This window comes from Podarcis vaucheri (genome assembly GCF_965113315.1).
Source record: "Podarcis vaucheri genome assembly, chromosome: 1".
Lineage (NCBI taxonomy): Eukaryota > Metazoa > Chordata > Lepidosauria > Squamata > Lacertidae > Podarcis > Podarcis vaucheri.
The window spans coordinates 120,378,260-120,406,037 of NC_138759.1; the positions used below are offsets into that span (position 1 = coordinate 120,378,260).

General features: G+C 43.4%; 1 protein-coding gene across 1 annotated transcript; it reads right to left on the reverse strand.

Moving 5' to 3' along the window:
* PDK1 (pyruvate dehydrogenase kinase 1) lies at nt 1-22,701 on the reverse strand. The gene is made up of 11 exons (XM_082210441.1): nt 22,205-22,701; nt 13,199-13,340; nt 12,824-12,895; nt 11,836-12,020; nt 11,159-11,254; nt 9,840-9,917; nt 7,803-7,879; nt 5,957-6,055; nt 4,003-4,113; nt 1,706-1,819; nt 1-1,601 (listed from the first exon to the last, which is right to left on the reverse strand). The coding sequence occupies exons 1-11, from the start codon at nt 22,320-22,322 to the stop codon at nt 1,461-1,463; spliced, it is 1,233 nt and encodes a 410-aa protein (XP_082066567.1). The 5' UTR covers nt 22,323-22,701; the 3' UTR covers nt 1-1,460.
* Nucleotides 22,702-27,778: the final 5,077 nt, after the last annotated feature.

A 27,778-nucleotide genomic window follows, 5' to 3' on the forward strand; every position in this document is an offset into this window, starting at 1 on the left:
TTAAATATGTATAGAAGTATTTAATAGGCTAGAGCAGCAAGAAACATCAGGAAGTATACCACATTTTTAAAAAGAACTAATACGTTGTTATTGCTCCAGTTTCTTTTCATTCTTAAGAAGCTGAACATATCCAAATGTTTTAAAAGAAATACTATAATAGTGCAAAGAAACATAGCCATAGCAATTAGATGTCAAAAGTACTATGTGCATAATGTCCAAACTTTCTTAACAACCTGAGGCCTGTTTCATTTTTGCAAAAATCAGTGCAAGTATCAGTGGCATTAAATTAGGAGGCAGGCTGTGCTTTATTAACAACTTTCATTTACTGAAAAGCAAAATTCATCAGAAGTTTAAGCACTTTCAAATACCACTAATTTCAACAGGAGAATTGAGGACTTGCTTAAGCCTCTCCAGCAATTCCATTTTGCCCAGATCATGTTCAGTGTTTTTGCATTAATTGCAACTGCTGATATAAAAGGGCTGGATCCAGAGATGTCCTGTGCGTGTGGCAAGGCACTCCCCACAAGTCAGCCCCACTGAATTCGCCATAATTCCCTATCCCACTATAGCCCCTGTACCCCATCATATGCCATTCCAGACAGTCCTTCAATTCTCAGAACCAACTTTGGTGGTGGCAGGAAAGTCCCACTACATGAGTGAAGTTCAACTCATCATTTTGGGGATCCAATTCATTATGCCTGAATATTCTGAAGAGAGGCAAATATTCATTCTTGGAACTCCATCTAAAGAATAACATATTTATGCACTACCAGATTTGAGATTTTCATTCAAACTTCCTACAGAGGGTAAAAACACAAGGCACAAGCTAGCCAAATGTAAATGTTATCAAGTGCCACTGATTTTAGTGGGAGATATTTAATTATGTACTAAACCTCCAAATTAATATTAATGAAACTCAAGCTGGATCATGTATGAAATTAAATGCATGTGGTTTGTTAGAAGAACTATGGTGTCTAATATTACAAGGCTCAAACTGTTTGATTCCTAGAAAAAAAGCATGATCATGTTTTATCTAGTATTTTTCACATTGTAATGCTGTCTGTGCTAGTGCAACTGATTCCCAGATAAGGTTTACAACATTGCAGTTCTTTAATTCAACTAAGTTTTCCATGGAAGTCTCATTAGAATGCTTGGCAAGTGAAATTGTACAATACTTGAACAAGCTGTGCACTGACCTTTTTATATAAAATCTAGAACTTGATACACCAGATCTACCTGCTGAAGCAATTTAAGATGGAATGATTGAAATGAATTTAGCATACTCACTTTTTTAAACGAATGCTGCTCTAGAAAAGTGGTTTTCTGACTCCTGTTTAGTGAAATTGTGTGCTCCCCATACAAAATATTAGAGCTGTACTGTAGTAAACCAGACTTACACAGTCCTAACATGAACTGTGTACTAAGGCTATCTTCTGCACACCACATATTGTCCCATACGGCTATATACTGCGGAATGTAGTCATGTCTTTTGGCTCACTACTTGGGACACACCAGTCATCTGCTTCATGATTCGCTGTGTAATGTTTCCAAGCTGATTTGTTATATACCGGCAGTCTTTCAACAGATTCTGATGATAAAGCCTGCAGAGAAAAGGAAAAGGCAATGTTCAATATAACTTAGCCATCATCAGATCCTGCCTTTTAAATGGAAAGATGTTTGTCAAAGCGGGTGATAAATAACATGCCTTTATGAAGATAACAGCATCTGTACCATAACCCTCTAGCGAATAGAGCTTCAGATCTCCTTGGAAGTACTGAGCATAGAGACGGGATATAGGCAAGCCGTAACCAAATCCAGCCTAAACATAACACACACAGAGACACAAAAACCGACAACAAGAGAGTTAGCTAAAACATGAAAAACAAAAATAGTAATGGGAGGAGTTCCAACTTGCACTCTTCTGATCATTGCACCAGCGCAAGCATTTTAGCTTGCCATCCAAATGGCCCCCTTCCTTCCTGCGATGTTCTGTGGCCTTCTTGACACACGTCCCCCACCAATTTTGGGGGGTGCGAGGGAAGGACAGTGGAAACCCCCATCGCGTCCTTGTGTGAGCTTCTGCTAGTGGGACTTGTCTGTTGAATCCCGCCCAATATAATCAACATTTGCTAGAGAAAAAGCATTCTGTTGCTGGACACAAACATGAGAAAAGGGGAGCTACTTTTACAGTGAAAAGAAAATGAAGACAAAACTGCAGGTAGGTGTTCTCTAATATTCTTCCCAATCCGTGCCAATGGCTTCCTATTCAGATGAAACTGAAGCTTGCAGTTATTTATTTTTATTACATTTATAACTTGCCTTCCTTGAAAGGAGCTCAAGGTAGCATACATTTTTATTCCCCATTTTAATCTCACAACAAAGCTGTGAGAAAGACCCAATGTCACTCAGTAAGCTTCAACACTGGGGATTTGAACCCGAGTCTTCCAGGCCCTTGATGCAACACCCTTAACCACTAAGCCACACCAGTTGGGTCTTCCTCTCCTGTTCCTTCTTCTGTTCAGTTGCCCTTGAAAAAAAGCTGTTCATTTATCCCTATTGCATCTGCATGCAATTTTCTCTTCTGATAGGATCGCATGGGCATCTGAAATGGATATTCAGTAATTTCACTGTGTGACATGACTGGCATTATCAGATGTATAACCACTAGGCATAAGGAAAGACAAGTGGTAGATAATGTGGTAGAAGATAGCACAGAAACTCAGATGAAATGTAAGAACAAGCAGACACAGGACCTAATGGTGTATGAATTTGTCTCGCTGAACAATGCTCTTATTTGACTTGCTGTGGAGTATAAAAAAATGCCCAGATAAGCCACCAAAACAATATAGGCACCAGCTCACAGACTCTTCAGCCTTAAACTTATTAGCATTTAAAATAGTTGCACACCACTCTAGAAAGCAGGGAGCAAAAATGGCAGTGAGGCTGTTCTTGCCCATGAACTGGAGCAAGTTACATGCATCATTAACTGCACAAAGCAGGGTTTTACTGATGGAACAGTGCCTCACTAGAGCCTGATTTTCTTCACTGAAGGTTTTTTTTTTGCATTTGGAAGTTTGTTTATACATGCAACAGTGGAACTCTAGATACTGGCTTTAGTTATTAATAACATCATTCTGGATCACAAAACAGAGAAACCAGTAGGAGAACACTTCAATCTCCCAGGACATTCTATACAAGATCTCAAAGTAGCTGTTTTACTACAAAGGAATTTCAGAAATAGACTGGAAAGAGAAGCTGCTGAATTGCAACTCATTACCAAACTCAAAACCATGGAGAGACCTGGTCTGAACAGAGACATTGGATTCTTATCTCATTATACATGACTAAGCCATTTCTCACCTTCTCACCCCTTGCCTTTTCCTGTAGACCTATTGCAGTCGTTAAGAGTCGTCAACAGGCTCATCTCAGCTACCTGCCAATCTCCCATTCCCACCACCCTTCTGGGTAATACCCCTCCCCACCTTCTCACTATATAGAAGGATCTGGCAACTTCTGTTTCAGTGTATCTAAAGAAGTGTGCATGCACACGAAAGCTCATACCAAGAACTAACCTAGTTGGTCTTTAAGGTGCTACTGGAAGGAATTTTTTTATCATTCTGGCCCATATTCACCATAAGCAACGGATCAGTGTATGGGCAACCTACAGCCAGTGTGGTCTAATTTCATGTGGCTCTTTGCCTAAATTCTAAAGAGTTCTCTGCAAATTTACATCGGGCAAGAGTGATCTGTCCTTTCCTTGGTAGCCTGCTGGATAGGCAAGAAATGGATAAGGGTGGTGAGAGAAGCAAGAAAGAGCAAGAAGCTCTGCATGTACCCACTACTGGCTTTTGCCCCCCACCCCACATTACCCCAAAGGAATGCTGCCCTCAACCGGAAAAGCCCCCCCCCCTTTAATGTACAAGGAAATATTTTGTTAACCACTTCAACTAACTAATTTGCTAACTGCCAATGCAAGGCATCACATAAAAATGGCCTACATACCAGAGGTGTTGCTCGCGATGTCTCAACACGGGGACGGGGTGCAGTTGAATACATGTAGTTAAACAGCCGATCTATTTTCCTCAAAGGAACACCACCGCCACGATCACACATCTAGAATGTGGAGGGGGGATTAGGACTTGGGGACGATTCTGGCTAAAAACAAATGCTGGCATACCCAACCTTACATCAGAAATATACACCTTGTATTTTTTATTATGTATTTAATGTTTTTATATTGTGCTTTTACCTAGGGGACTGCGCTGAGACCTGCGAGTATAGTGTGCTATACTAACTGAATGAATGAATGGTGAATGGTGGCCTGCATGCACAAAATGTACTTCTTCAAAACGATTTATAACACTACTCTTCAGTTAATAGAATAATAAAAAGTTAAAGGGGCCCCTGACCATTAGGCCCAGTCATGGCTGACTCTGGGCTTGCGGTGCTCATCTCGCTTTATTGGCCGAGGGAGCCAGCATACAGCTTCCGGGTCATGTGGCCAGCATGACTAAGCCGCTTCTGGTGAACCAGAGCAGCGCACAGAAAAGCCGTTTACCTTCCCGCCGGAGCGGTACCTAGTTATCTACTTGCACTTTGACGTGCTTTCGAACTGCTAGGTTGGCAGGAGCAGGGACCAAGCAACGGGAGCTCACCCCGTTGTGGGGATTCGAACCGCCAACCTTCTGATTGGCAAGTCCTAGGCTCTGTGGTTTAACCCACAGCGCCACCCACGTCCCTCTGATAGAATAATAATAGGCAGCTAATATAAATATAATAATGCAAATCATACAAAACCAAAGATTTCTTTTTCAATGCCAAATACCGGTAAGTAAAAACAACAGAAAACCTTTCAATAGCAGCCCCAATCTACAAAAGATATAATCCCCACAAGGTCTCTTTAAAGCCAGGAGTGGACCACAAGCTGTGATCCAGCAGAGAGTGTCAGTTAGGATATTTCACAGCTGAGGAGGCAGCAATCGAGAGTCTGCTCATACAACCATCCACTGAACCTCAGATGACACAGGGACATAGTGGAGGGTCTCCAAATGTGGAATAGGGCTTTGGGAAGCTACATATGAGAGGAGGTGATCAAGAAATCCTAGGCCCTGGCCATCGCTGCTGATGAAACAATATTGTAGCAATGCATCCTACCTGTCTGGCTCCGTTTAAAACCCTGGCAGCCTTTTGGATCGAGTTTCAGAACGCTCTTCAATGGCAGACAGTCCACTCTTGATATTACTATGACTGTGACCAGGCCTGTTCAGTTCAAGAGGGGGGCTGCAGCTGGAGAAAAGCACTCAGGACCACAGCTGCCACTCAAACATCCAAGAATAACGATAGATCCAGGAGCATCTCCCAGCTGCTCATCTGAATGTTATGGGGAGCACAACCACGTCCAAAATAGGCTGAACAACTCATCCTGGATCAGAAGATCCCTGAATTGGCAAAATACTCTAGCAGTCCTGTTTGACATCATATATGCTGCTTCCACTTGCTACTTTATGACCAGGTAATTAAAAAAATGCCCATGGCAGGTAAATGCACATCAAGGTGAAAATTACAGTGGTGCCCCACAAGACGAATGCCTCGCAAGACGGAAAACTCGCTAGACGAAAGGGTTTTCCGTTTTGGAGGTGCTTCGCAAAACCAATCTCCTATGGGCTTGCTTCGCAAGACGAAAATGTCTTGCGAGTTCCTGCAGGTTTTTTTCCCTTCCCCCCCCTTTTCCCAAGCCGCTAAGCCGCTTATCAGCTGATCCGATAAGCCGCTAAAAGCGCTAATAGCGCTAATCCGTCAATGGGCTTGCTTCGCAAGACGAAAAAACCGCTAGACGAAGAGAATCACAGAACTGATTCTTTTCGTCTTGCGAGGCACCACTGTACTGCAAAACCAGTGCTTTAACCGTTTGCCAGGACTACAAAGTGGGAAATGAGAGAGTAAACAAAGCCATTACCTTCACAGTTAAATCCTCATTGCCTAATGTGACGTGGACATGAATTGGAGGGTAAACGTCTCGATTCGCATGATGTTCCATTGTAGCTCTCATTGCATTCTAAGATTTCAAAACATGGAAGTAATGGCCGAATTACATATCTGTATATCATTTTAGCTTGGTAATTTAATAAAACAGTTCCATTTAGCTGTGATCACATAATGATTCACAAGATTTTAGAATAAACTTGTTCCAGAATACATTATAAAGTTGCTTCCTGCTTTGTAAACATTTTATGAAGCTACCCATCCGACTTGACTAGTATTTGGTTATTTCTGTCTTTCAAGATTGAAAGTTATTTCATGGATGCAGTGCAAGAACGGGAACAGTAGTCTGAATTCTGTTCCCTGCCGTTTTAGAATTTAAATACAGGCAACAACGTATATTTTGTATTTTAGATATGAAATCGAGTCCCTTTACTTGCAGAGCAATGCATGGAAACAAAATCTGGAGGGCAACTCTATCATTCTCACATGCGACCCTGTGCACATAAAGGGATCCCCTAGGGGTGGGGAATCTCCAGATGTTAAAAGGCAGTCATGACCACAGCTGCCACCTAAACATAGAGGAATAATGCCAGTTCAGGCATGGGGACACTTCACTTCTGACTGCCTAGCCAATGGTCAGATATGACTGGGTTGCAATATGTCCGGTATTTCATGGAAATATCCTGAATACTGCGTGTGGTGGGAATCGGTGAAATGTCTGGGAAATTCCAGATGTATGGCAGCCCATGTTATTGCAGTCGTCTTTCCTGATTTTCCATAACAATAGCTGAGAAACGGCAATTTTTGCGACACTATGCATCTTTGGGCAAACCTAAAATGCTCAACAATTTTGCCTGCTCCCCTCAAAAGGCTCAACAACTGCCTAGATGTTCAGTTTGTAATATGGCAACCCTGGATATGGTAAGAGTTGTAATCCAACAACATCTGCAGACCCACATTGAAGTACTAAGCCCAACTCCAGTCCTGGTGACCACAGCTTGACCTGAAGCCCTAAAGATAAAGGTAAAAGGAAAGGGACCCCTGACCGTTAGGTCCAGTCACGGATGACTCTGGGATTGCGGCGCTCATCTCGTTTTACTGGCCGAGGGAGCCAGCATTTGTCTGCTTCCGCAGACAGTTTTTCCGGGTCATACGGCCAGCATGACTAAGCCGCTTCTGGCGAACCAGAGCAGCACACGGAAATGCCATTTACCTTCCCGCTGAAGCGGTACCTATTTATCTACTTGCACTTTGACATGCTTTCGAACTACTATGTGGGCAGGAGCTGGGACTGAACAACGGGAGCTCACCCCGTCGCAGGGATTCAAACCGCCAACCTTCTGATCGGCAAGCCCTAGGCTCTGTGGTTTAGACCACAGCACCACCCACATCCTATAACCTGAATAAAAAGTTTGCTGACCCCTGGTAACTCAAAAATCAGCCTGCTCTTCTCTGAGCTCCTTGTTACACTGGCTACTTCCCTATGAGATTATGTTCACCTGACTCTTTTGACGGGAATGAAAATAAAACATCTAGCTGAGATGTGGGACATTATCAGGTATGACCAGGAGAACAGCTTTTGCATGAGGGCAAGATAGGGTGCTGTGGCTCATCAGAATACCTATGGAGACCTCCTTTAAGACAGTAGATTGTGTGTAAGCCTCAAGCGCTTGTCTTTAAAAGTGATCTACCCTCCCCCCCTCTTTTTTTCAGCGTATCAAATGTCAGGAATTGCCATGTTTGTCTTGTCTCTTGACAGTTTGGCAACAGAAAACAGAGAAGGAGGATCCACAACATATCAGTGTGTGTTTTATACAAACCTTGAAAAGTTCAAAAACCATGTAGTAGAGATGTGACGGGACATACACCACCTGCATGGGCTGCCCTGGCGATTTTACTGTAAAAAGAGGGGAACAAAGAAACAACAACCAAGTGCTGAACTATCAGTTTTGGCAAGGCCTGACTGAGCACGACTAGACAGTGTGGCCCTCTTAGAAGTTTACAATGGCTCAGAGTCAAAAAGCTTCTTTAGGCATGCCAAACAGAGCTTGTATATCTATCCAGGGCTATTTTTGGATTCCCACCTGCCCCTTTTTGAACACAAGCAACCTCTGCCCCCCCAAATACCATATTATTCTGAAACTTCAAAAATAGTACCGTATTTTTCGCTCTATAAGCCACACTTTTTCCCTCCTAAAAAGTAAGGCGAAGTGTGTGTGCGTCTTATGGAGCGAATGCAGGCTGCGCAGCTATCCCAGAAGCCAGAACAGCAAGAGGGATCGCTGGGATTCAGAATATTTTTTTTCTTGTTTTCCTCCTCCAAAAACTAGGTGCGTCTTACGGTCTGGTGCGTCTTACGGTCTGGTGCGTCTTATAGAGAGAAAAATACGGTATGTTGGAACTAAGCGCATACATGCTTATTTGGATCCAGGTACATAATATTTGTTTTTCTATTTTATTATCTGTCTAAAAGATGTCCACTCCCCAATTTGAGAAGGTATATTGGAAGTATACCATAAATGCTATCTCCGTGGCTTGTGCGTCACAGGCCTTGCACACATAAAGACACATCCTCTTTGCAATAGTAACCGCTGAAGGTTGTTGCAGCTCTTTACCTTTTCAGTAAAAGGTCGCACATGGTGTATATATGTCCGATTTACTCTCTGCCCAGTGAAATAAAATCCTGATCTGGCAGCATTACAGGGCTGTGTTAAAGGTAAAGGGACCCCTAACCATTAGGTCCAGTCGGGGACGACTCTGAGGTTGCGGTGCTCATCTTGCTTTATTGGCCGAGGGAGCCGGCGTACAGCTTCCGGGTCATGTGGCCAGCATGACTAAGCCGCTTCTGGCAAACCAGAGCAGCGCACGGAAACACCATTTACCTTCTACTTGCACTTTGACATGCTTTTGAACCGCTAGGTTGGCAGGAGCAGGGACCGAGCAACGGGAGCTCACCCCGTCGCGGGGATTCGAACCGCCGACCTTCCAATCGGCAAGCCCAAGGCTCAGTGGTTTAACCCACAGCGCCACCCGTGTCATGCTGAAATGTGTTCAGTATGTGCAAGTTCCAAGTAAACCTTAAATAGCTCGTTTCAAAGAAGTATTTGAAGAAAAAGTATCGCCCACAGTGTAGCTGTTGCAGTTATCATTGTGGGATAAGTGGTCTCACAACAAAATGTGCCTGGTGGAGTTATGAACTCATGGGTAGGCAACCTAAGCCCTGCGGGCCTTCTAAATCGCCTTCTAAATCGGGCCCATGGACAGTCCGGGAATCAGTGTGTTTTCCCATGAGTAGAATGTGTCCTTTTATTTAAAATGTACCTCTGGGTTATTTGTGAGGCACAGGAATTTGTTCATTTTTTCTTCTTCAAAATATAGTCCGGCCCCACCACAAGGTCTGAGGGACAGTGGACCGGCCCCCTGCTGAAAAACGTTTGCTGACCCCTTGTAACTCGACACCGAAAGCTACTTCACAAGGTCACGCTATGAACTTTTCACAGCAAACCCTGCAAGACGTTTCTTTCACTGTGCAAACACAATGCAGAGACCTGCAGCCGCCCGAGGTCCCCCATAGCATATTTCTATAATGAAATCGGCATATATAGACACATCGTGTTTAAGGCTGTGCCCAGGATACCCGATTAACATTCTATCCACCAGAGGCAGCCCCTGTTTGTACTGCAGACTGAGCAAGACAGTCATCACACACGTGAGGCCCAACCAATGGAAAGATGAGCACTACTACCGCAGACACAGTCTAAAAAGGGAGACCGGCACAAAAAAGAGGCAGCGTATGATAAATCCTTGCCAAGGACTTGTGACTTCCTTTAATAACCCACTCCACTTCCTGTCCTTACCGTTTCTCTCCTCGAGTACAAGTTCTGGAGAATTCATGTAATACAGGTCACAAAGGGTCTTTGCATTTTCATAGCCGTCTGCAAAAAAAATGAAGCACAACAATTTTGTTTAAAGGTTTACACTTCGCAGCTCTGCACAATATCCTGGCGGAAGTTTTTTAAAATGTCAGGAAACAGATTAACGACAGCCCAGTTCTTAAGTGTTCAGGAATGAACTGCTGACGACTGCAGCTGACACCAATTATGAATATTTCTGGCCACAACAACTCAAATTACTAACTACAGCTGCATGCATGCCTTGATTCGGTGCAAAGTACAGAAAAAGTGTATAGTAATGCAGATTTTAATTTCCAGAGCTTTCTTTTCTTTTTTAAGAAAAAAAAAGTCAAATATATTGTCCCTGAGGTTGAACGTGTTTGAAAGTGTGTGAGCAATGTTTGGTAAAATCTCAGAAGCCAGAGCGGATTAAAATTTCCAGTAGCCTTTCACAGCCCCCGCCCGCGGTGACCAGCCAAATACCATATATTTCGCTCTATAGGACGCACCCGACCATAGGACGCACCTTGTTTTAGACAGGGAGAACAAGAAATTCTCTCCCTCTCTGCGCGGCGCCCCTTCAGCGAAGCGGCAGGAGAAACAGAGCCCCTTCCATTTCTCCTCCCGCTTCGCTGAAGGGGCGCTGAGCGGAGAGGGAAAGCTGTGCAGCGCCTCTCCAGCGAAACAAAGCCAGGAGAGCAAGAGGGATCAGTGCGCACCGACCCCTCTCACTCTCCAGGCTTCAGCGAAAGCAATGTGAAGCCTCCGGAGCGCAGCAGGAGCGCTCCCACTGCGTTTCGGAGGCTTCGCATTGCTATCGCTGAAGCCATGGAGCCTGCATTTGCTCCATAAGACGCACACACATTTCCCCTTAATTTTTGGAGGGGAAAAGGTGTGTCTTATAGAGCGAAAAATACGGTACACGCTATAAAAAGCATAGGGAAGTAACCATGATCCTATGCACGTTTACTCTGTTGTCAGTCCTGTTTAGATCCATGGTGTTTACTCTCCGGCCAAGTAAGTTGAAGTCACACTCTCTAGTTTAGGACTAAATTACAAAAATTGTCTACAAGTTCTATAATTCAGCTTTTCTTTATGTATAATTTGGGTCAACTTGTTGAGAATCCTTTCCCTTTTTTGGCAAAGTATCACACAGTCCTGATTATAACCACCGGCATAACTGACAACACGAACGATGTTAAACACAGTCAACAGCCCGTTTAGACTGCCACCAATGATTTGCTATTACATCTGTTTTCCTTGATAAGTCTGCCTGATGTTACCTTTTATGACTTCAACCACATTGCACTTAGGATCAATGCTTCCAATGTGTTTGGGATGAGCAGGGTTGACCTTGACTTTCCCCCCGAACAACAAAGCTGCCAAATGGAAGAAGATAACAAGTGAATTCACAATTTATGGGCTGCAAGAGCAGCAGCTTTTACATCCAGGGAACAAACAATTAATATATTGTTTTAAGAACAAAACTGGCAGGCATTTACAGACAAGGACAGGGGTCTGCAACCTTTAAGACAAAAAGAGCCACTTGGACCTGTTTCTGAAGGAGAAAAAAAAAAGGGAGCCGCAAAACCATTGCGACATTTAAAACAAATATATCTCTGGAGCCGCGATCTGACGGCGGGCGGGAAGGTGACGTCGGGACGGTGCGTGACTAACGCACACACCGCCCCCATGCGACGTCACAGCCAGTACAGCACCCACCACAGTGGGGAGTGTCGGGGCGCACAATGCGCCTCCTCCCCTCGCTAGTATCCGCCCCGGAGCCGCGGCAAAGGTGTAAAAGAGCCACATGCGGCTCCGGAGCCGCAGGTTGCAGACCCCTGGACAAGGAAAATGCTAAAACACGGTGATCTATATACAAGCCCCTGGCTTTGAAAGAAAACCACTCTCAATTGCTCTACACATACATTTCATCTCTGCAATTAACCGAAGTACTTACTGTGCTGATTAAGAAGCATTCTGATTGAAATACGGCTCATGAAGAAGCGGTCTAAAAAATACTGCACATTCTGACTGGTCACTGGATCAACACCATAGTGGTCCTTGTACTCTATCACGCCCTGAGCCATGGTAGGAATGACATCGTTGTGACGATTCCGGATTGTTATCACAGTATCTGTAAAACTGAAACCAAGTGCATGCTCTGTGAAATGGGTCTAAGGCACATTAAAGGCCCGAGGTGGCTAAACTATGGTCTTCCATATATTGCTGTACTACAATTCCCACGGACTATGCTGACTGTGGGCTGATGCAAGTCCTGAAGGGCCAATATTTCCCCACCCCTGCTCAAGAGTCACAGCTTCCACTTAACTATTCAGTGCAAAAAAATAAATAAAAATAAATGGTCTAAAAAAAAAAATAGTATCTTGCTATTCAACAAATCATCCAGGAAGCAAAAATTGAGGAAAAAATTTGAACTTTCAAATATGGGTCTATCTCTGTTAGCATAGCTGTGATCATTTTCAAAGCAAGGTCCATCAACCCTTGTTATTTTAGACGCTTAATAAAGATGTGTCTACCTCTGACTTCTCTTCATTCAGAATACAGTCATACCTCATGTTACATTTGCTTCAGGTTGAGCGTTTTCAGGTTGCGTCCTGCAGTGACCCGGAAGTACCAGAAAGGGTTACTTCCGAGTTTCGCCGCTCGCGCATTCATGCAAAATTATGTTGCGCGCATGCGCAGAAGCGGCAAATCGCAACCCGCGCGCACACAGACACGGACTGTGTTCCTTTCAGGTTGCAAACGGGCCTCTGGAACGGATCCCATTCACAACCAAAAGTACCACTGTAATCTTGAAGACTGCCCTTAACGTCAATGGCATAAAAGGATGACACTCATCTTCTCAAAGCAAAATAACAGCTGCACACAAAGAGTGTAGAGAATCCGTTGCCACAATATATTCAGATGCATTAAAATGCACTTACCAAGAAACAGCCTCTGCATCTTCTGCACTTTTGTCTTTGAAATCAAGGATCTCCTGAAGGCTCTGGACGTACCTATAAACACAATTTCCGCACGGTTGGCCTTTGTCATATATATATAGTCTAGCTGAAATTATTAGCCATTTCCTGCTAACATTTTCTAACAAAGTCGAGATCATTAACTCAGCAGAATAACATTGGAGAGGGCTAAAGGGCTGCTTTCAGCTTCCAAATCTTTCCTCACAAGTGAGAAGAAAACACGCAGCAAAGGTACGTAAAAAATAAGTGAAGGAACTTCACATTTTCTATCATCACTTGCTGTGTCTATTAAATACTCAAGTTCAGTTTTGCTTTTCGTTTTTAAAAACTGATTCTTACCAACTCTGGACGAGCTGAACGGAAGGAGTTTTGAGAAGGTTGTCTGGAAGCAGACTTATTTCTTTCATTATGTTTGCTAATCTTACTGGCAACTCCTGTCGCAGAAACATAAACGAAGTTTTCTCACATGCATTGTCAGATCCTAAAGGGGGGGGGGGAAATATAGGAATCAAACAGTATCTGCAGAACCACTGGATGTTATTTTATAAAGGGAGCATTGAACCCAAGTATGGAAATGTGCAAATTCATGAGGAAGAAGGAAATGTGGGGACAGAATTTGTAGTTATTCTCCCACAAAAACAAACACACACACACTAATATATGGAACATTTAAATCCTAAATGGGGAACCCTTTTCCTGTGAAGGAGGGCTACATAATGATTCTTATTCTGACAATTAATTTATTACTCACCTTCTAAACCACTGCCTCAACGCGATTTACACACAAGATAATTAAAAACACAAAAACAGCAAATGCATATAAAACATGACTGAATCCTGAAAATTTGGTAGTAAAAAACTATTTAGCCAGCTGGGAAATAATTCAACAGGAATGCTGTTCTATTCCACAGGTCAGGGACAGTCACATGAAAAGTCCTGCTCTGTGGAATACACAGCTGTTTCTTACAGGGATCGAACCTGCAACCTTGGGGTTATCAGCACCATGCTCTAACCAACTGAGCTATCCATGAGCCCATTGCAGTAATCCAACTCTGAAGTTACCAGAGCATGGGCAATCAAGGTTAAGTTATCTCAATCCTGGAATGGTTGTAACTTCCTTACCACCCAAAGTTGGTAAAAGACACTTCTAGTCACCCCTACATCAACTTGAGGGTAATCTGTTATGGACCACAATCTGGCAGTGGGCAGGTCTCCCTTTTTCTTTCTCTCTTCCTCCAGTGGGCTGCGAGGGGAGGGTCAAATAGCTCTTGCTAGAGATATGAACCTTCACCTTCCTTCCATTACTCCATCCAATTGAGCTGTTCACCCATTCCTCCCTCGTCCTACCCTACTCCCATCCTTTCGGGCGCATCTGTCACCTGCCACAAAGAAATTAGGTTGAGGTCTGCATTAAATTAGTAACATTGGTTTCTATCAAAAGGGATTTGGACAAGAAGCAAGCACGTAGCTTTGCTCAAGTTTAGCAAAAATCCTTATGTACTCTATGAGCAATGCAACAGAAGCCACTGACACTGCAATATATTTTTCTTGTGTAACACTGTTGAAATGCCAACAACACACAACTGCTATAAGAAAAACAACCACCCCACACTCTTGAAGAGTGGCAAAATGATTTTTTCATTTCCTAGCAATATCACCACAGTATTAGCTAATGCTCAATTTAGAGCTCATTCACCACACTTGCCTGATACATGTCAATATTTGGAGATACACATTTTCCTTCACATTTTTTACGCTACTGAGCACTGTAAACACCAAACACGGAGGTGTACTTAGCAAAAGCGAAATTATCGCATAAAGTCCAAATTAGTCTTCATAATGTTTCTGCTATCAGGTACACTGTTTGAATACAACATATCAGCTGCCATGTCACACATGGTAGTGTTAAGAGTGCTGCAATTAGATACATTGAGGCAAATGGCAGACTACAAACCAGATTAGATTTGAACAATATTGCTGAAATGTTTTTTTTTTTTTTTTTTATAATAATTTTTATTACATTTTTTGCAGAAATAACAAAGAGATAAAAAGAAAAAAAGACAAGAAAAAAAAGGAAAAAGAAAAACACGACCATTTCGATAACTCATTTCAAATTTCCATTGGACTTCCCCCATCCCTCGCAGAATGCATTTCTTGACAATAAATTTATCAGCAAATTATATCCTTATTTCGTGTGTTTCTTTCTATTTTCAATTACAATTTAAGTTTAAATCTCTTGATCAACATATACTCTAAGCAATATACCATAATATCGTTTTTACCCATTTAAACCTTGGTTCTTTCGTAAATCTTATCAAATTTCATAAATAATTAAGTTTTGTTACTGGGGCTAGATTCCCAATCACACGACATCTTATGTTTCATATAACTTATAATACTTTTGCAAATAGTCTTTAAATTTTTTCCAGTCCTCCTCCATTGCTTCTTCTCCCGTGTCTCGGATCCTTGCAGTCATCTCGGCTAATTCCATGTAGTTCATCAGTTGCGTGTGCCAGTCCTCCAGTGTGGGCAAATCTTGGGTCTTCCAATGCTTAGCGATAAGAATTCTTGCTGCTATTGTAGCGTACATAAAAAAGGTTCTATCCTTTTTAGACACCTTCTGGCCGACAATGCCCAGAAGGAAGGCCTCTGGTTTCTTGGGAAAAGTGTACTTAAACACCTTTTTTAACTCATTATAGATCATTTCCCAGAAGGCCTTCAGTCTTGGGCAGGTCCACCAGAGGTGAAAGAATGTTCCCTCAGCTTCCTTGCATTTCCAACATTTGTTATCGGACAGATGGTAAATCTTAGCTAACTTAACCGGGGTCATGTACCACCTGTATACCATTTTCATAATGTTTTCTTTCAGAGCATTACATGCAGTAAACTTCATACCGGTGGTCCATAACCTTTCCCAGTCATCAGACATAATATTATAACCAATGTCCTGAGCCCATTTTATCATTGCTGATTTAACTGTCTCATCTTGAGTGTTCCATTTAAGCAGCAAGTTATACATTCTGGATAATAACTTGGTCTTTGGTTCAAGCAACTCTGTCTCAAGTTTCGATTTTTCCACCTGGAAACCTGTTTTTTTGTCTAACTTAAAAACCTCATTGATTTGGGCATAATGCAGCCAATTTTGCACCTTATCCTTTAATTTTTCAAAGCTCTGCAATCTCCAGTTACCTTCAATATTTTCTATTATTTCCCAATATTTCGGCCAATAAGCCTCCATATTGGTTGTTTTCCGAGCTTTGGCCTCTATTGGTGAGATCCACCTCGGAGTTTTACTTTCCAATAAGTCTTTGTATTTTTTCCAGACCATATATATTGCTTTTCTGACAATATGGTTTTTAAACATTCCATATGATTTACCCTTGTCATACCACAAATACGCATGCCAACCTGACGAATTGTTAAAGCCTTCCAGATCTAGGACATCAGTGTTTTCTAATAGAATCCAATCTTTCATCCAGCAGAAGGCTGCCGCTTCATAGTATAACCTTAGGTCCGGCAGGGCAAACCCCCCTCTCTCTTTTGCATCAGTTAATATCTTAAACTTTATTCGGGGCTTTTTGCCCTGCCAGACAAACCTAGAAATGTCCTTCTGCCACTTTCCAAAACATTCCACTCTGTCCACAATCTGCAAGGCTTGAAACAGAAACAACATCTTTGGCAAAACGTTCATCTTTATAGCTGCAATTCGGCCTAACAAGGATAATTTCAGTCTTGACCAAATTTCTAAATCTTTTTTAACTTCTAACCAACATTTCTCATAATTATCTTTAAATAGATTCAAATTCTTAGAAGACAGATTGACCCCCAGGTATTTCACTTTCTTAACAATATTTAGTTCTGTCTCTTTCTGAAACCCTTCTGTTTCCATGGCCGTCAAGTTTTTCCCTAAGACTTTAGTTTTTTGCTTGTTCAACTTAAAACCCGCCACCCAACCAAATTTCTGGATCAGTTCTAAAACTCTTTTTGTACTGGCTTCTGGCTCCTGTAGTGTTAAAACCAGGTCATCTGCAAATGCTTTCAGTTTATATTGTTTCGCTCCGACCCGTATTCCTTGTACCTGCCGATCCTCCCTTATCATGTTCAGCAAAACCTCCAGGACTGAAATAAACAATAAAGGGGATAGGGGGCACCCCTGTCGTGTTCCTTTCTCAATATGAAGTTCTTCTGTCACCACATTGTTCACTATCAACTTAGCTTTTTGTTCTGAGTAGATTGCTTCTATTCCATTCTCAAACCCCCTTCCCACTCCCATCCCTTCCAAATTTTTCTTCATAAATTTCCAGGAAATGTTGTCAAAGGCCTTCTCCGCATCTATAAAGATCAATACTGCTTTGGTGTTAATATTTGTTTGTAAAAGTTCCAAGATATCAATAATGTTCCTGGTATTGTCAAACAAATGTCTACCTGGGAGAAAGCCGGCCTGGTCTTTATGGATTATCTCATTTAATACTTTTTTAAATCTGTTGGCCAAAATATCCGCAAATATTTTGTAATCCACATTTAGGAGTGAGATGGGACGGTAGTTCTTAAGTTGAGTTTTTTCAGTTTCCACTTTGGGTATCAATGTGATGAATGCTTCTTTCCACGTATCTGGTGCCTTCCCTCCCCCCATAATCTGGTTACAAACCTCCTCTAGTGGTTGTATCAAATAGTCTTTTAGCGTCCTATAATACTTGGAGGTAAGTCCATCAGGTCCTGGAGATTTGCCCAGCTGCATATTCTGAATGGCATCCTCGATTTCCTGTTGTGTTATTTTACAATTCAAGGTTGATCTCTTCTCTTGAGATATTTCTGGAAGACCATTTTCTTTCAAGAATTGTTCTATCTCGGTTACATCCTCGGGTCCTTGTGTATACAATTTTTTAAAATATTTCTGGAAACACTTTCTAATTTCTCCCGGTTTCTGGATGTTCTTTCCTTCAACTTCTAGATTGGTAACATAGTTTAATTTTTGTCTCTTTTTCAACTGCCAAGCTAGCAGTTTCCCACATTTATTCGCCGATTCAAATGATCTTTGTTTCATTTGTTTAATTCTCCATTCCACTTCTTGGTTGATCAATTGCGCATATTGTGACTGGTGGAATTTAATTTCTCTTAAGGTCTCTTTGGATTTTGGGTTTAATCTTAATTTTTTCTCGCCGTCCCTTATCTTCTCCAATATCTTGTCCTTTTTACCATTCCAGAGTTTTTTCTTAATCGTATTCTGTTGTATCAGAAACCCTCTCATAACAGCTTTGCTCGCGTCCCAGATTATTCTTTTTTCCACCGAGGTGTTCAAGTTGATTTCAAAATAATCCTTTAAAGCTTTTTGGGCCTTCTTTACAATCTCTTGATCTCTTAGCAGGTTGTCATTCATTTTCCATCTGAAGGAGTCGGCAGTAGTAAATCTCATTTCCATTTTCAAAGCGTTATGGTCGGAGCAAGTCTTTGGGCAGATTTCTATTTTTGTGGTCTTAGGTGCCAGCCCTCTAGTTGTCCAAATTTGGTCGATCCTTGTCCATGACAGGTGGGCCTCAGAAAAGAAAGTTCCTTCTTTACCGAGGGGGTTTCTCGTCCTCCATGAGTCAATTAAATCCATATTGTCAGTTAGTTCAAAGAAAGTTTTTGGTAGTCTTCCATCTTTAGTCAAATTCTGGTTCTGTGACTTATCCATAAAGGTAGAGACAACCCCATTCATGTCTCCCATCATAATGATGTTCGAATAGTCCAGATAGTCCAATAATGTCTCATGCAGCTTCTTATAAAATTCTGATTTCCCCTCGTTTGGTGCATAAATTCCTAATATCAAAATTTTCTCTCCTTGGGTCGAAATCTCAATAGCCAGGATTCTTCCTTGTTCATCTTTAAACAAAAATTTCGGTGAAAGAGTCTCTTTGGCGTAAATCACCACGCCTCTCTTCTTGACTCTATCTGATGAGATAAATTCTTGGCCTAATCTTTTATTTGTTAACACCTTCCTGTGAGCCCTTGTCACATGGGTTTCTTGCAAACAAATTATGTCCAAGTTCTCTTTCTTTAGGATATGGAAGATCCGTTTGCGTTTTTCTGGGGAATTCGCGCCATTAATGTTCCAACTATACAGCTGCAGAGACATCTTGTATCAATCTGTTGTTAGTCTTGTGGGGTGTCTTCTTTTTTGTCCGAGTCCGAAGGTGGTAACTCTTTCCCTGACTCTGGTGGTGGCCAAATAGCTGCTCCTTTCTGTAGGTCTTCTCCGTGATCGTGTAGGAACTTCTGGCAATCCTCTTTCGTTTTGATTTTTATCTTCTTTCCTTTGTATTTAAATAAGACGCCTTGTGGAAACTCCCACCTGTAAGGTATTCCGTTACCTCTCAGAAGTCCAGTTAGGTCAGTGTAGTTGGCTCTTAGATCCAGTAATTGTTTGGGAATATCTTTGTAAATTTGTGCTCTTCTATCCTGGATCACAAGTGCTTTATTGAAGTGTAAATCAAGTAGCTTGTCTCTCTCCTGTTTAGTCCTTAAAATAATCAAACAGTCTCTAGGCCTGTCCTTCCCAGCGACTCTTCCCAATCTAAATGCAGTCGTTATTTTGAAATCTGTGTCTTGATTTATACCCCAGAATTTGGAAAATTCTGCCGTTAGAAAGCCGGTCAAATCCTCTTTCTCAATCTCTGGGATAGAGCGTAATCTCAGGTTATTTTCCCTGTTTCGCAGTTCCACCAAAGACAGGTAGGCCTGCTGGTCTGTGATATGTTTGTGGAGCGGTCTTACCTCTCCTTTCAATTCCTCCACTCCTTTGGCTGCGGCCTCTGCTTTCCCAATCGCAGCCTCCGCCAATTTTCGATTTTCAGATGTTACGTCGTTTAAGTTTCCAATATCCTGTGAATGCTTAGCCACCTGTTCCGAAAGTTTGGTAATTGAAGATGTGGCTAAGTCAATTTTTGCAGTTTGATCATCCACTTTTTTGTTCAAAATTGCGAATTGTTGTAACATTTCCTCTAAAAGAGTGTTAGATCCTCCAGATGCCATATCCTCACCTATTGGTTGTTCAGCTTCTTCAGCTGGTGTTGTTGGCGAGGGTGCAGTCTGTAAAACGGCAGGGACTGAAGATCTGCGTCCCTGAGAAAACAGGGTTGTTTGTGTCAGTTTGCCTTTCCCTGCCTTCGACGCAGCTCTTGTTTTTACTTTATCGCTCATTCCACACCTGTCTTTGGATTCAAGGTCAGGCTGTCAAAAGTTTCATGAGAAAGGCAGGCACAAGCGTAAACAATCCAACCACAGAAAGACAAAGCAAAGTTAGTTCTCAGGAAATTGTAAGTCCCAAGTTCCACTAGAGGGAGTAAGTTGCAATTCAGGGAAGAAGAAACAAAGTTTCAGACGCCATTAAAGTTCCTTAAGTTAAATAAATTAACGCTGATCCTTGGAAAAGACCTTTTCCCTCTAGCAGAGCTCTCACAATGTTGCCATAAGCTTCTTAAAAGGTGCAAAAGTACAGTTGTTTAATTGTATCCAACAGTAATGCCTCTAAGTGTCCATTTCAAATTTATAAGTATATCCGCAAAGTAGCCTTTTGTCCCACTGCAAGCCCGAGACTGGGGGTTTTAAAGTCTTTAAAATTTAAAAAAGTCCGGCGGAGGAGAAAGTCCCCAGATAAGGTACAGAAAATAGCAAGGAAATAAAGGTAACTTGCCTGCTTCAGTTTCCGACTTTTCCGAACGTATGATGTCTCACTTTAAAATCTCTCCGCACTGCTTCCAGCTTGTCAAATCTTTGCTTTTGATCACTAGCATCCTCGGGAGACGGACTTCCTTTTTCTCGCCTCCCGCTTTCAGCCAAATTCGTAAATTTGTAATCCAATTTTGAGTAAATCTTACTCACGAGTAGTTGGTTTGTAATCCAATGTAAAAGGAAGAAAGGTCGGCGCTCATCCGCAACAGCCGCGCGGCTTCACTCCCACAGAAAGAGCGATGAATCCACAGCACCGCTTCCCCTCCGCGCTTCCGGAGCCCCTTACGGGGTCCCTTCTTCGTTTTGGGGGTCGCTCTAGGTGCCCGCCGGATCCCACGGCCACGAGCTCACTCTGCTCGTAGTTTTTCTTAATGGGTCGTCGCTTTGCCGCAGCGAACGACCCTTTTCTGCGGAGCCCCTCTTCGCAGCGCAAAGAGGACCGCCATTGCTTGCTTCGCGCCGCCTCCGGAAGTCAACAATATTGCTGAAATGTTTTTAAGATATTATATAAACCTGGCGCTTGCAGGCTGATATCATAGGACGTTACTGCTTCTCAACAGATAAGGGTGTAGAGTTTAGCTGATGCAATATGCACATGTTGTATAAAACATTCAGCAGGGCCACTTGCAATAAATAAGGAAAAGTAGCCATTCACACACACACACAAACACAAGTCCATTTTATAAATGGTCCACTTTGAGGAGAAATTAACATTATGGAATCCTGGCTTTAGAAGAGGACTCCGCACACTATGATTGGGAAGTGCAGGCCTCTGCAATAATGACAACCAGAGCAGAAAACCGTTCCAGGATAAAAAGGGCCATCACTTACTAAGACACATCTGAGCAGAGAGAAAAGTGCTAGATTCAATAAAGCTGAATTATTTGCACGGCAACATCACACCTCTCTGCTCAGACTCCAGAAGAATCCCTTCCTCGCCTGTTAAGGTGGCTGCGTGGCAATTTCCCTTTGCTGGAATCAGTCGCTTGGCACACTAAGCAAGAGAATTTGGGCGCGCGTGTTAATGAAAGCTCTTAATTAAAACTGGCACCGCCAACCACAAGCGTGTTTACTCAGCCTCGGGAATGCAATGTGTTGTTGTTGCTGCTGCTGCTGCAATAAAAGCGTGAGCCTATTTGCAAAGCTAAGCGGGGTCAACTTGGATGGGGTCCCCGCCCGCGTGTTGACATTCCTGCACTGCAAGGGGTTGCGCTAGATGAGCCTGGGAGTCCCCCTTCCAGCTCTGCGCCTGCCGCCGCAGCATTACATTTGAACTCTCAGGCAACTCCGGAAGCAGCAGCCTAGTCGGATTTGTTTTGCTCGAAGCGACAACGCGAGGCCTCCTCCTCCTCCTCCTGACCTGCAAACCCAGAACCCGAATGGGAGCGGAGGGAGGCGGCACAGAGGACGCCCGTTCCCATTGGCTGCCCGCACCCAGGCGCCTGCCATGGCTGAGGGAGGGAGGGAGGGTCGCCGAGGGGAGGCCTAGCGCCCTCCGACCCCCAAGCAGGGTCTTGCAAGGGACGGCGTCCCACGGGGAGAAGAAAATGGTGGGCCGCTGGGAGGAAGGAAGTGCGCGAGCAAGCCAAGGGGGCGCCGCGCTTTCCCACCGGGTTGGCGGCGGCGCTCACTCACCGAAGTCGAGGAACTGCTTCATGGAGAGGGGCGAGGGGGAGAAGCGGCAGTAGAAGTCCACCTGCTGAGGGATAGTGGCCGGGGAGACGCTCCTCAGCAGCGCCCGGAGGAGCCTCATGGCGACCCCTTGGCGCGGAGAGGCGCGCAAGGCGCACCAGGGCGCACGGGAAGCTGCGGCGCGGCGCGCTCCGCTCTCGTTCTGGGCCCCCCTTCAGGTCGTCCCCGCCGCCATTTCCAGGCTCGGCAGCTGCAAGCCGAACAGCCGGTGGCTTTCCCGGGCAGGTTCTCTGCTCTGTGCGGAGATAGAAGGGAGGAGGTGGGCGGCGGCGGCGGCGGCGACGCCAGGCAGGGACAAGGGGCCGGGCGACAAGAGCGGCAGCGGCAGCGGCAGCGCCTCCTCCTCCTCTCGGCGTCAAGCCAAGGAGGGGGGAGAGGCGGGCCGAGGCGGCGCGAAGGTGCGGCGGGTGGGTCCGGAAGAGCTGCTCCTTGGCGCTCCAACCTGAGGGAATCCGGGGCTTGCAGTCCGAGCCGCCTTTCGGCTACCTGCACCCGCTTCTTTGGCTGCGTTTCGGTGTTGCTCGCTGCGCGCGCGCCTTGTGTCTCTTTTAGCAGCTGGTATCCCACATTGTGGTGATTAAGATGCCTGCTCCTTGGGAGAAAGGCGATGGCAAACCTAGACAGCATCTTAAAAAGCAGAGACATCTTAAAAAGCAGAGACATCACCTTGCCAACAAAGGTCCGTATAGTTAAAATAAAAAAATTCCTTCCAGTAGCACCTTAAAGACCAACTAAGTTAGTTCTTGGTATGAGTTTTCGTGTATCGTTTTCTGGTATCTGAAGAAGTGTGCATGCACACGAAAGCTCATACCAAGAACTAACTTAGTTGGTCTTTAAGGTGCTACTGGAAGGAATTTTTTTATTTTGACTATGGCAGACCAACACGGCTACCTATCTGTAACCGTATAGTTAAAGCTATGGTTTTCCCAGTAGTGATGTATGGAAGTGAGAGCTGGACCATAAAGAAAGCTGATCACCGAAGAATTGATGCTTTTGAATTATGGTGCTGGAGGAGACTCTTGAGAGTCCCATGGACTGCAAGAAGATGAAACCTCTCCATTCTGAAGGAAATCAGCCCTGAGTGCTCACTGGAAGGACAGATCCTGAAGCTGAGGCTCCAATACTTTGGCCACCTCATGAGAAGACTCCCTGGAAAAGACCCTGATGTTGGGAAAGATGGAGGGCACAAGGAGAAGGGGACTACAGAGGACGAGATGGCTGGACAGTGTTCTCGAAGCTACCAGCATGAGTCTGACCAAACTGCGGGAGGCAGTGGAAGACAGGAGTGCCTGGCGTGCTCTGGTCCATGGGGTCACAAAGAGTCGGACACGACTAAACGACTAAACAACAACAACAGTACAACATTATTATTACTATTATTAGACCCCGCCCATCAGACTGGGTTGCCCCAGACTCTGGCCCAGCCACTCAGGGATACGACTCTGGCAGGGATGGCAGCGAGAATTGGGTTAGCTTTAACGCACCTCACAACGGAGCTCAGAAGTAGGATGTGCTCCCAAGTAAGGCCAACTCTACAATTCTATTATTCTCTCTCTCTTCTTAATTCTTTATTGAAAAATAAAAAAGTACAAAATTGTAAATGCACAGAGTAAGATAAGACAAAAATGAAGGGGGAAAAAACAAGAAATAAAACCCATATGGGAAACAAAACAGGAAAAAAGGTACTCTCAGTTTTTATAAATACCATATCTGATTAATGTGTGGTTAACTACAATAACAATCCCCCTCTTTTTTTGCAATGTACACAGTACAATTCTATGATTCTTAAGTGCACAGGAGTACAGTCTTGAGTGACTTTGGCTGCAATCCTGAACGCACCTGGGAACAAACCCCACTGAACAATATAGTAGGACTTCCAAATAAACATGCATAGGATTACAGTATGTTGTTACACACTGCAAGGGGAGAACAGAAATTCCTGCACCCTTTTTCTGTCTGCTAAAAGTCATGAATAAAGTTTTTCTCATCATTGTGTTTTTTTTTAAAAAAAGTTTAAACTTTCCCATTTCTTGGCCTGCAGCTCTTTAAAGATGTGTCAGTCGTGGGGGTGGGGAATAGCATCATAAATAGACCCTCATGCACCCAGTTCCCACATGAAAACCGCCTTTGGCTGCTGTTCTGGGAGATTCTGCTCAAGGCGGGCCTATATTAGGGTGTATTTATGTGTATACAGGGGTACCTCGGGTTACATATGCTTCAGGTTACATATTCAGGTTACAGACTCTGCTAATTGAGTAGTACCTCGGGTTAAGAACTTTTGCTTCAGGATGAGAACTGAAATTGCGCTGCAGCAGCGGGAGGCCCCATTAGCTAAATTTGGTACTTCAGGTTAAGAACAGTTTCAGGTTAAGAACGGACCTCTAGAACAAATTAAGTTCTTAACCCGAGGTACCGCTGTAATTACAGAGTAAGGCCCACTGAATTCATTGGGACTGCTGCATAAACATGCTTATGATCATGATTAAAAATAGAACTTGGTGAGGGCTGTTAGGAGTAGGGTGACCAGATGCAAAACAGAACAGTGCTAACAAATTGTTATCAGTTACATAAAAGGCAATGCAAAAGAAAATATAGAAGATACTGTCCTTTATACACTATTACAGTTGTGGGAGTCTTGTCTTTTGGACTTGACTAGGCTGATTAGAGCAATCGGTTCTGGCAAACAGGATTGGAATCTATAAGGTAAAAAGAAGGTAAACGGCCCCTGGATGGTTAAGTCCCGTCAAAGGCGACTATGGGGTTGCGGCGCTCATCTCACTTTCAGGCCAAGGGAGCCGGCGTTTGTCCACAGACAGCTTTCTGGGTCATGTGGCCAGCATGACTAAACCGCTTCTGGCACAAAGGGACACCGTGACAGAAACCAGAGCACACAGAAACACCGTTTACCTTCCCGCGGCAGCAGTACCTATTTATCTACTTGCACTGGCATGCTTTCGAACTGCTAGGTTGGCAGAAGCTGGGACAGAGCAACAGGAGCTCACCCCGTTGCAGCGTTTCGAATTGGAATCTATAGCACATTATTAAAGATGCAACCCTATACACATCGGAGAGCAAGTCCAGTTGGATTTACTTCTCACTGGACATCGCTTCTCAGCAGAGTAGGATTGTATTGTAAGATTAATTTTGAGTAGTAGGGACTATTCTTTCGGGATAGTTTATTCCATTGAAGTCTGCTTTTTTGATTACTTTCCCAACCTGGTCAGTATCTTAATTATTATGCATGTTTTACTGAGTACTTCCCCCCCATCCACTACACTGAGTACTACAGAGCTGATACATACACATTCTGTGAAAAGGCCTTAGTTTTCTGCAGTGCAGTAGGCTCACACCTTACTGCATAACTACCATTTTCGTGAATTTGTGTGTTGGTTCCTCCCTTTGGTAGTGGCTGCTGATTCTCAAACACCACTTCCATTTATTGGTTGCTGAAGAGACCTGCCTGAACTGTCAAATGTAGAATCAGCGTGACAGAATTGCTTCCTATACTGTGATACCTCGGGTTACATACGGTTCGGGTTACAGACTCCGCTAACCCAGAAATAGTACCTCGGGTTAAGAACTTTGCTTCAGGATGAGAACAGAAATCGTGCTCTGGCGGCGCAGCGGCCCCATTAGCTAAAGTGGTGCTTCAGGTTAAGAACAGTTTCAGGTTAAGAACGGACCTCCAGTACGAATTAAGTACTTAACCCGAGGTACCACTGTATTGTGGACATGTAAAATCTGTTTGTTTTTTTATTCATGCTAATTTAATAAGTATATTATGCATAGCTGTGTAACCGGCTGGAACTCCCAAATGCAATGGTATAATGACAACATGGGACCTGATCTGTCATTAGTGAAACTACAATCCTTTTTCACATGCGCATGTATAGGATTAAGTTTCGTAATCCTTAACACAATTCTTTGAAAATGAGGGGCCCTTAATAGCGGTGTGTCTTTACAAAAAAATAATAATGTTCCATTGAAACTGTGTAAGGAGGTTCCTTTTTTTTTTTAAGCAGGACTTAAAAAAATATTTTACTTGTAAGAAAACAGAAATGTACAAAAGAACATACAAAAGCAATGTTTAAAAGTTGAATTGAAATGACCGAGTTCTAAATACAGGAAATCCCTGCAAATTATAAATGAATACATTGTAAGTATAAACAAGGGCTTTTGGAAATAATCAGCCAACACTGGCAGGATTTCCAGTCAGGCATGTTCCTGAGGATATTTATAATTCCAAAATACATGGGTTTGGTTTTTTTTAATCCCAAGGTGTTCTTCAGAGCTCCATGACTGCCTGCGCTTTTAAATTTGTGTCAATTCTGACATGACCATCAAATACCAGGCTCCCCCCTCCCCTGACAATTTCCAAAAAAACTCAAGTATTTTTTGCAAAGCTTTGTTCCTGCCCTCCCACCCCTTATTGTCCTTATTTGCTGCATTCCTGAAAATATTTAAAAATCAAGCTTGTTGATTCTGGTAAAGTAAAGGTAAAGGGGCCCCTGACCATTGGGTCCAGTTGTGACCGACTCTGGGGTTGCGGCGCTCATCTCGCTTTATTGGCCAAGGGAGCCGGCATACAGCTTCCGGGTCATATGGCCAGCATGACTAAGCCGCTTCTGGCAAACCAGAGCAGCGCACGGAAACACCATTTACCTTCCCACCGGAGCGGTACTTATTTATCTACTTGCACTTTGACATGCTTTCGAACTGCTAGGTTGGCAGGAGCAGGGACCGAGCAACGGGAGCTCACCCCGTCGCGGGGATTCAAACCGCCAACCTTCTGATCAGCAAGCCCTAGGCTCTGTGGTTTATCCCACAGCGCCACCCGCGTCCCTCTGGTAAAGTAGTCACAAATAATTCCCTGAATTATTCGTTCTATCGTTTCCCAAAGCGTTTGATTTCACACAAATTTTTGGCAATGTTCATCCATTGCATTATTTAGGCTGAGGCTAAATTGGCTAGGACTTCCTTCCAATGAGAAAATGGGCAATAACTTTACCTTACCTCCCTCCCCTCCCCCGAGTTGTGAAATTTAGCATTTTTCAGAATCCCAAACAAAGTGGCCCTATGTAATCTACCCAGGCTCTCAGAACTGGTCCCGTGCAGTGTTTTCTCAAAAGCTTCCCTCATAAAAATGCCTCTCTGCTGTATTAAAAGCCTTTTCTGCATTAACAGCCTACTGTCGATCAGCCAAAGAAACAACACTGGAGGAATTACCTTTAGATTGTTTTAGTGGTGGAATCGGTTTAAATCCGAGTTTGAAACTAATAGGTTTTCTTGATTTGCCTCTACAATCATAAATACCCTGGTTAGAGAACAGCATAGCTTTTGCTATGCCAAGCGTTTTATAATTTGAATCCCAAGTTTGTTTGTTTTTAATTTAGCTGTTTTGATTTTGTGTTTTCTGCTGTATACTGTATGGAGTGGCCCTAACCAGACTTAATATGGGTTACATGTTTGCAGAAATAAAAAATGTACAAGTTGTACACAACACACCATCACAGAAAG

Coding starts and splice junctions, on each gene's coding strand:
- PDK1 (XM_082210441.1), bottom strand. CDS start 22,322: ATGAGGCTCCTCCGGGCGCTGCTGAGGAGCGTCTCCCCGGCCACTATC. Junction 7,880..9,839: donor TGTACTCGAGGAGAGAAACG/GTAAGGACAGGA, acceptor CTCTTTTTACAG/TAAAATCGCCAGGGCAGCCC. Junction 1,602..1,705: donor ATGCTGTTATCTTCATAAAG/GCATGTTATTTA, acceptor TTTTCTCTGCAG/GCTTTATCATCAGAATCTGT.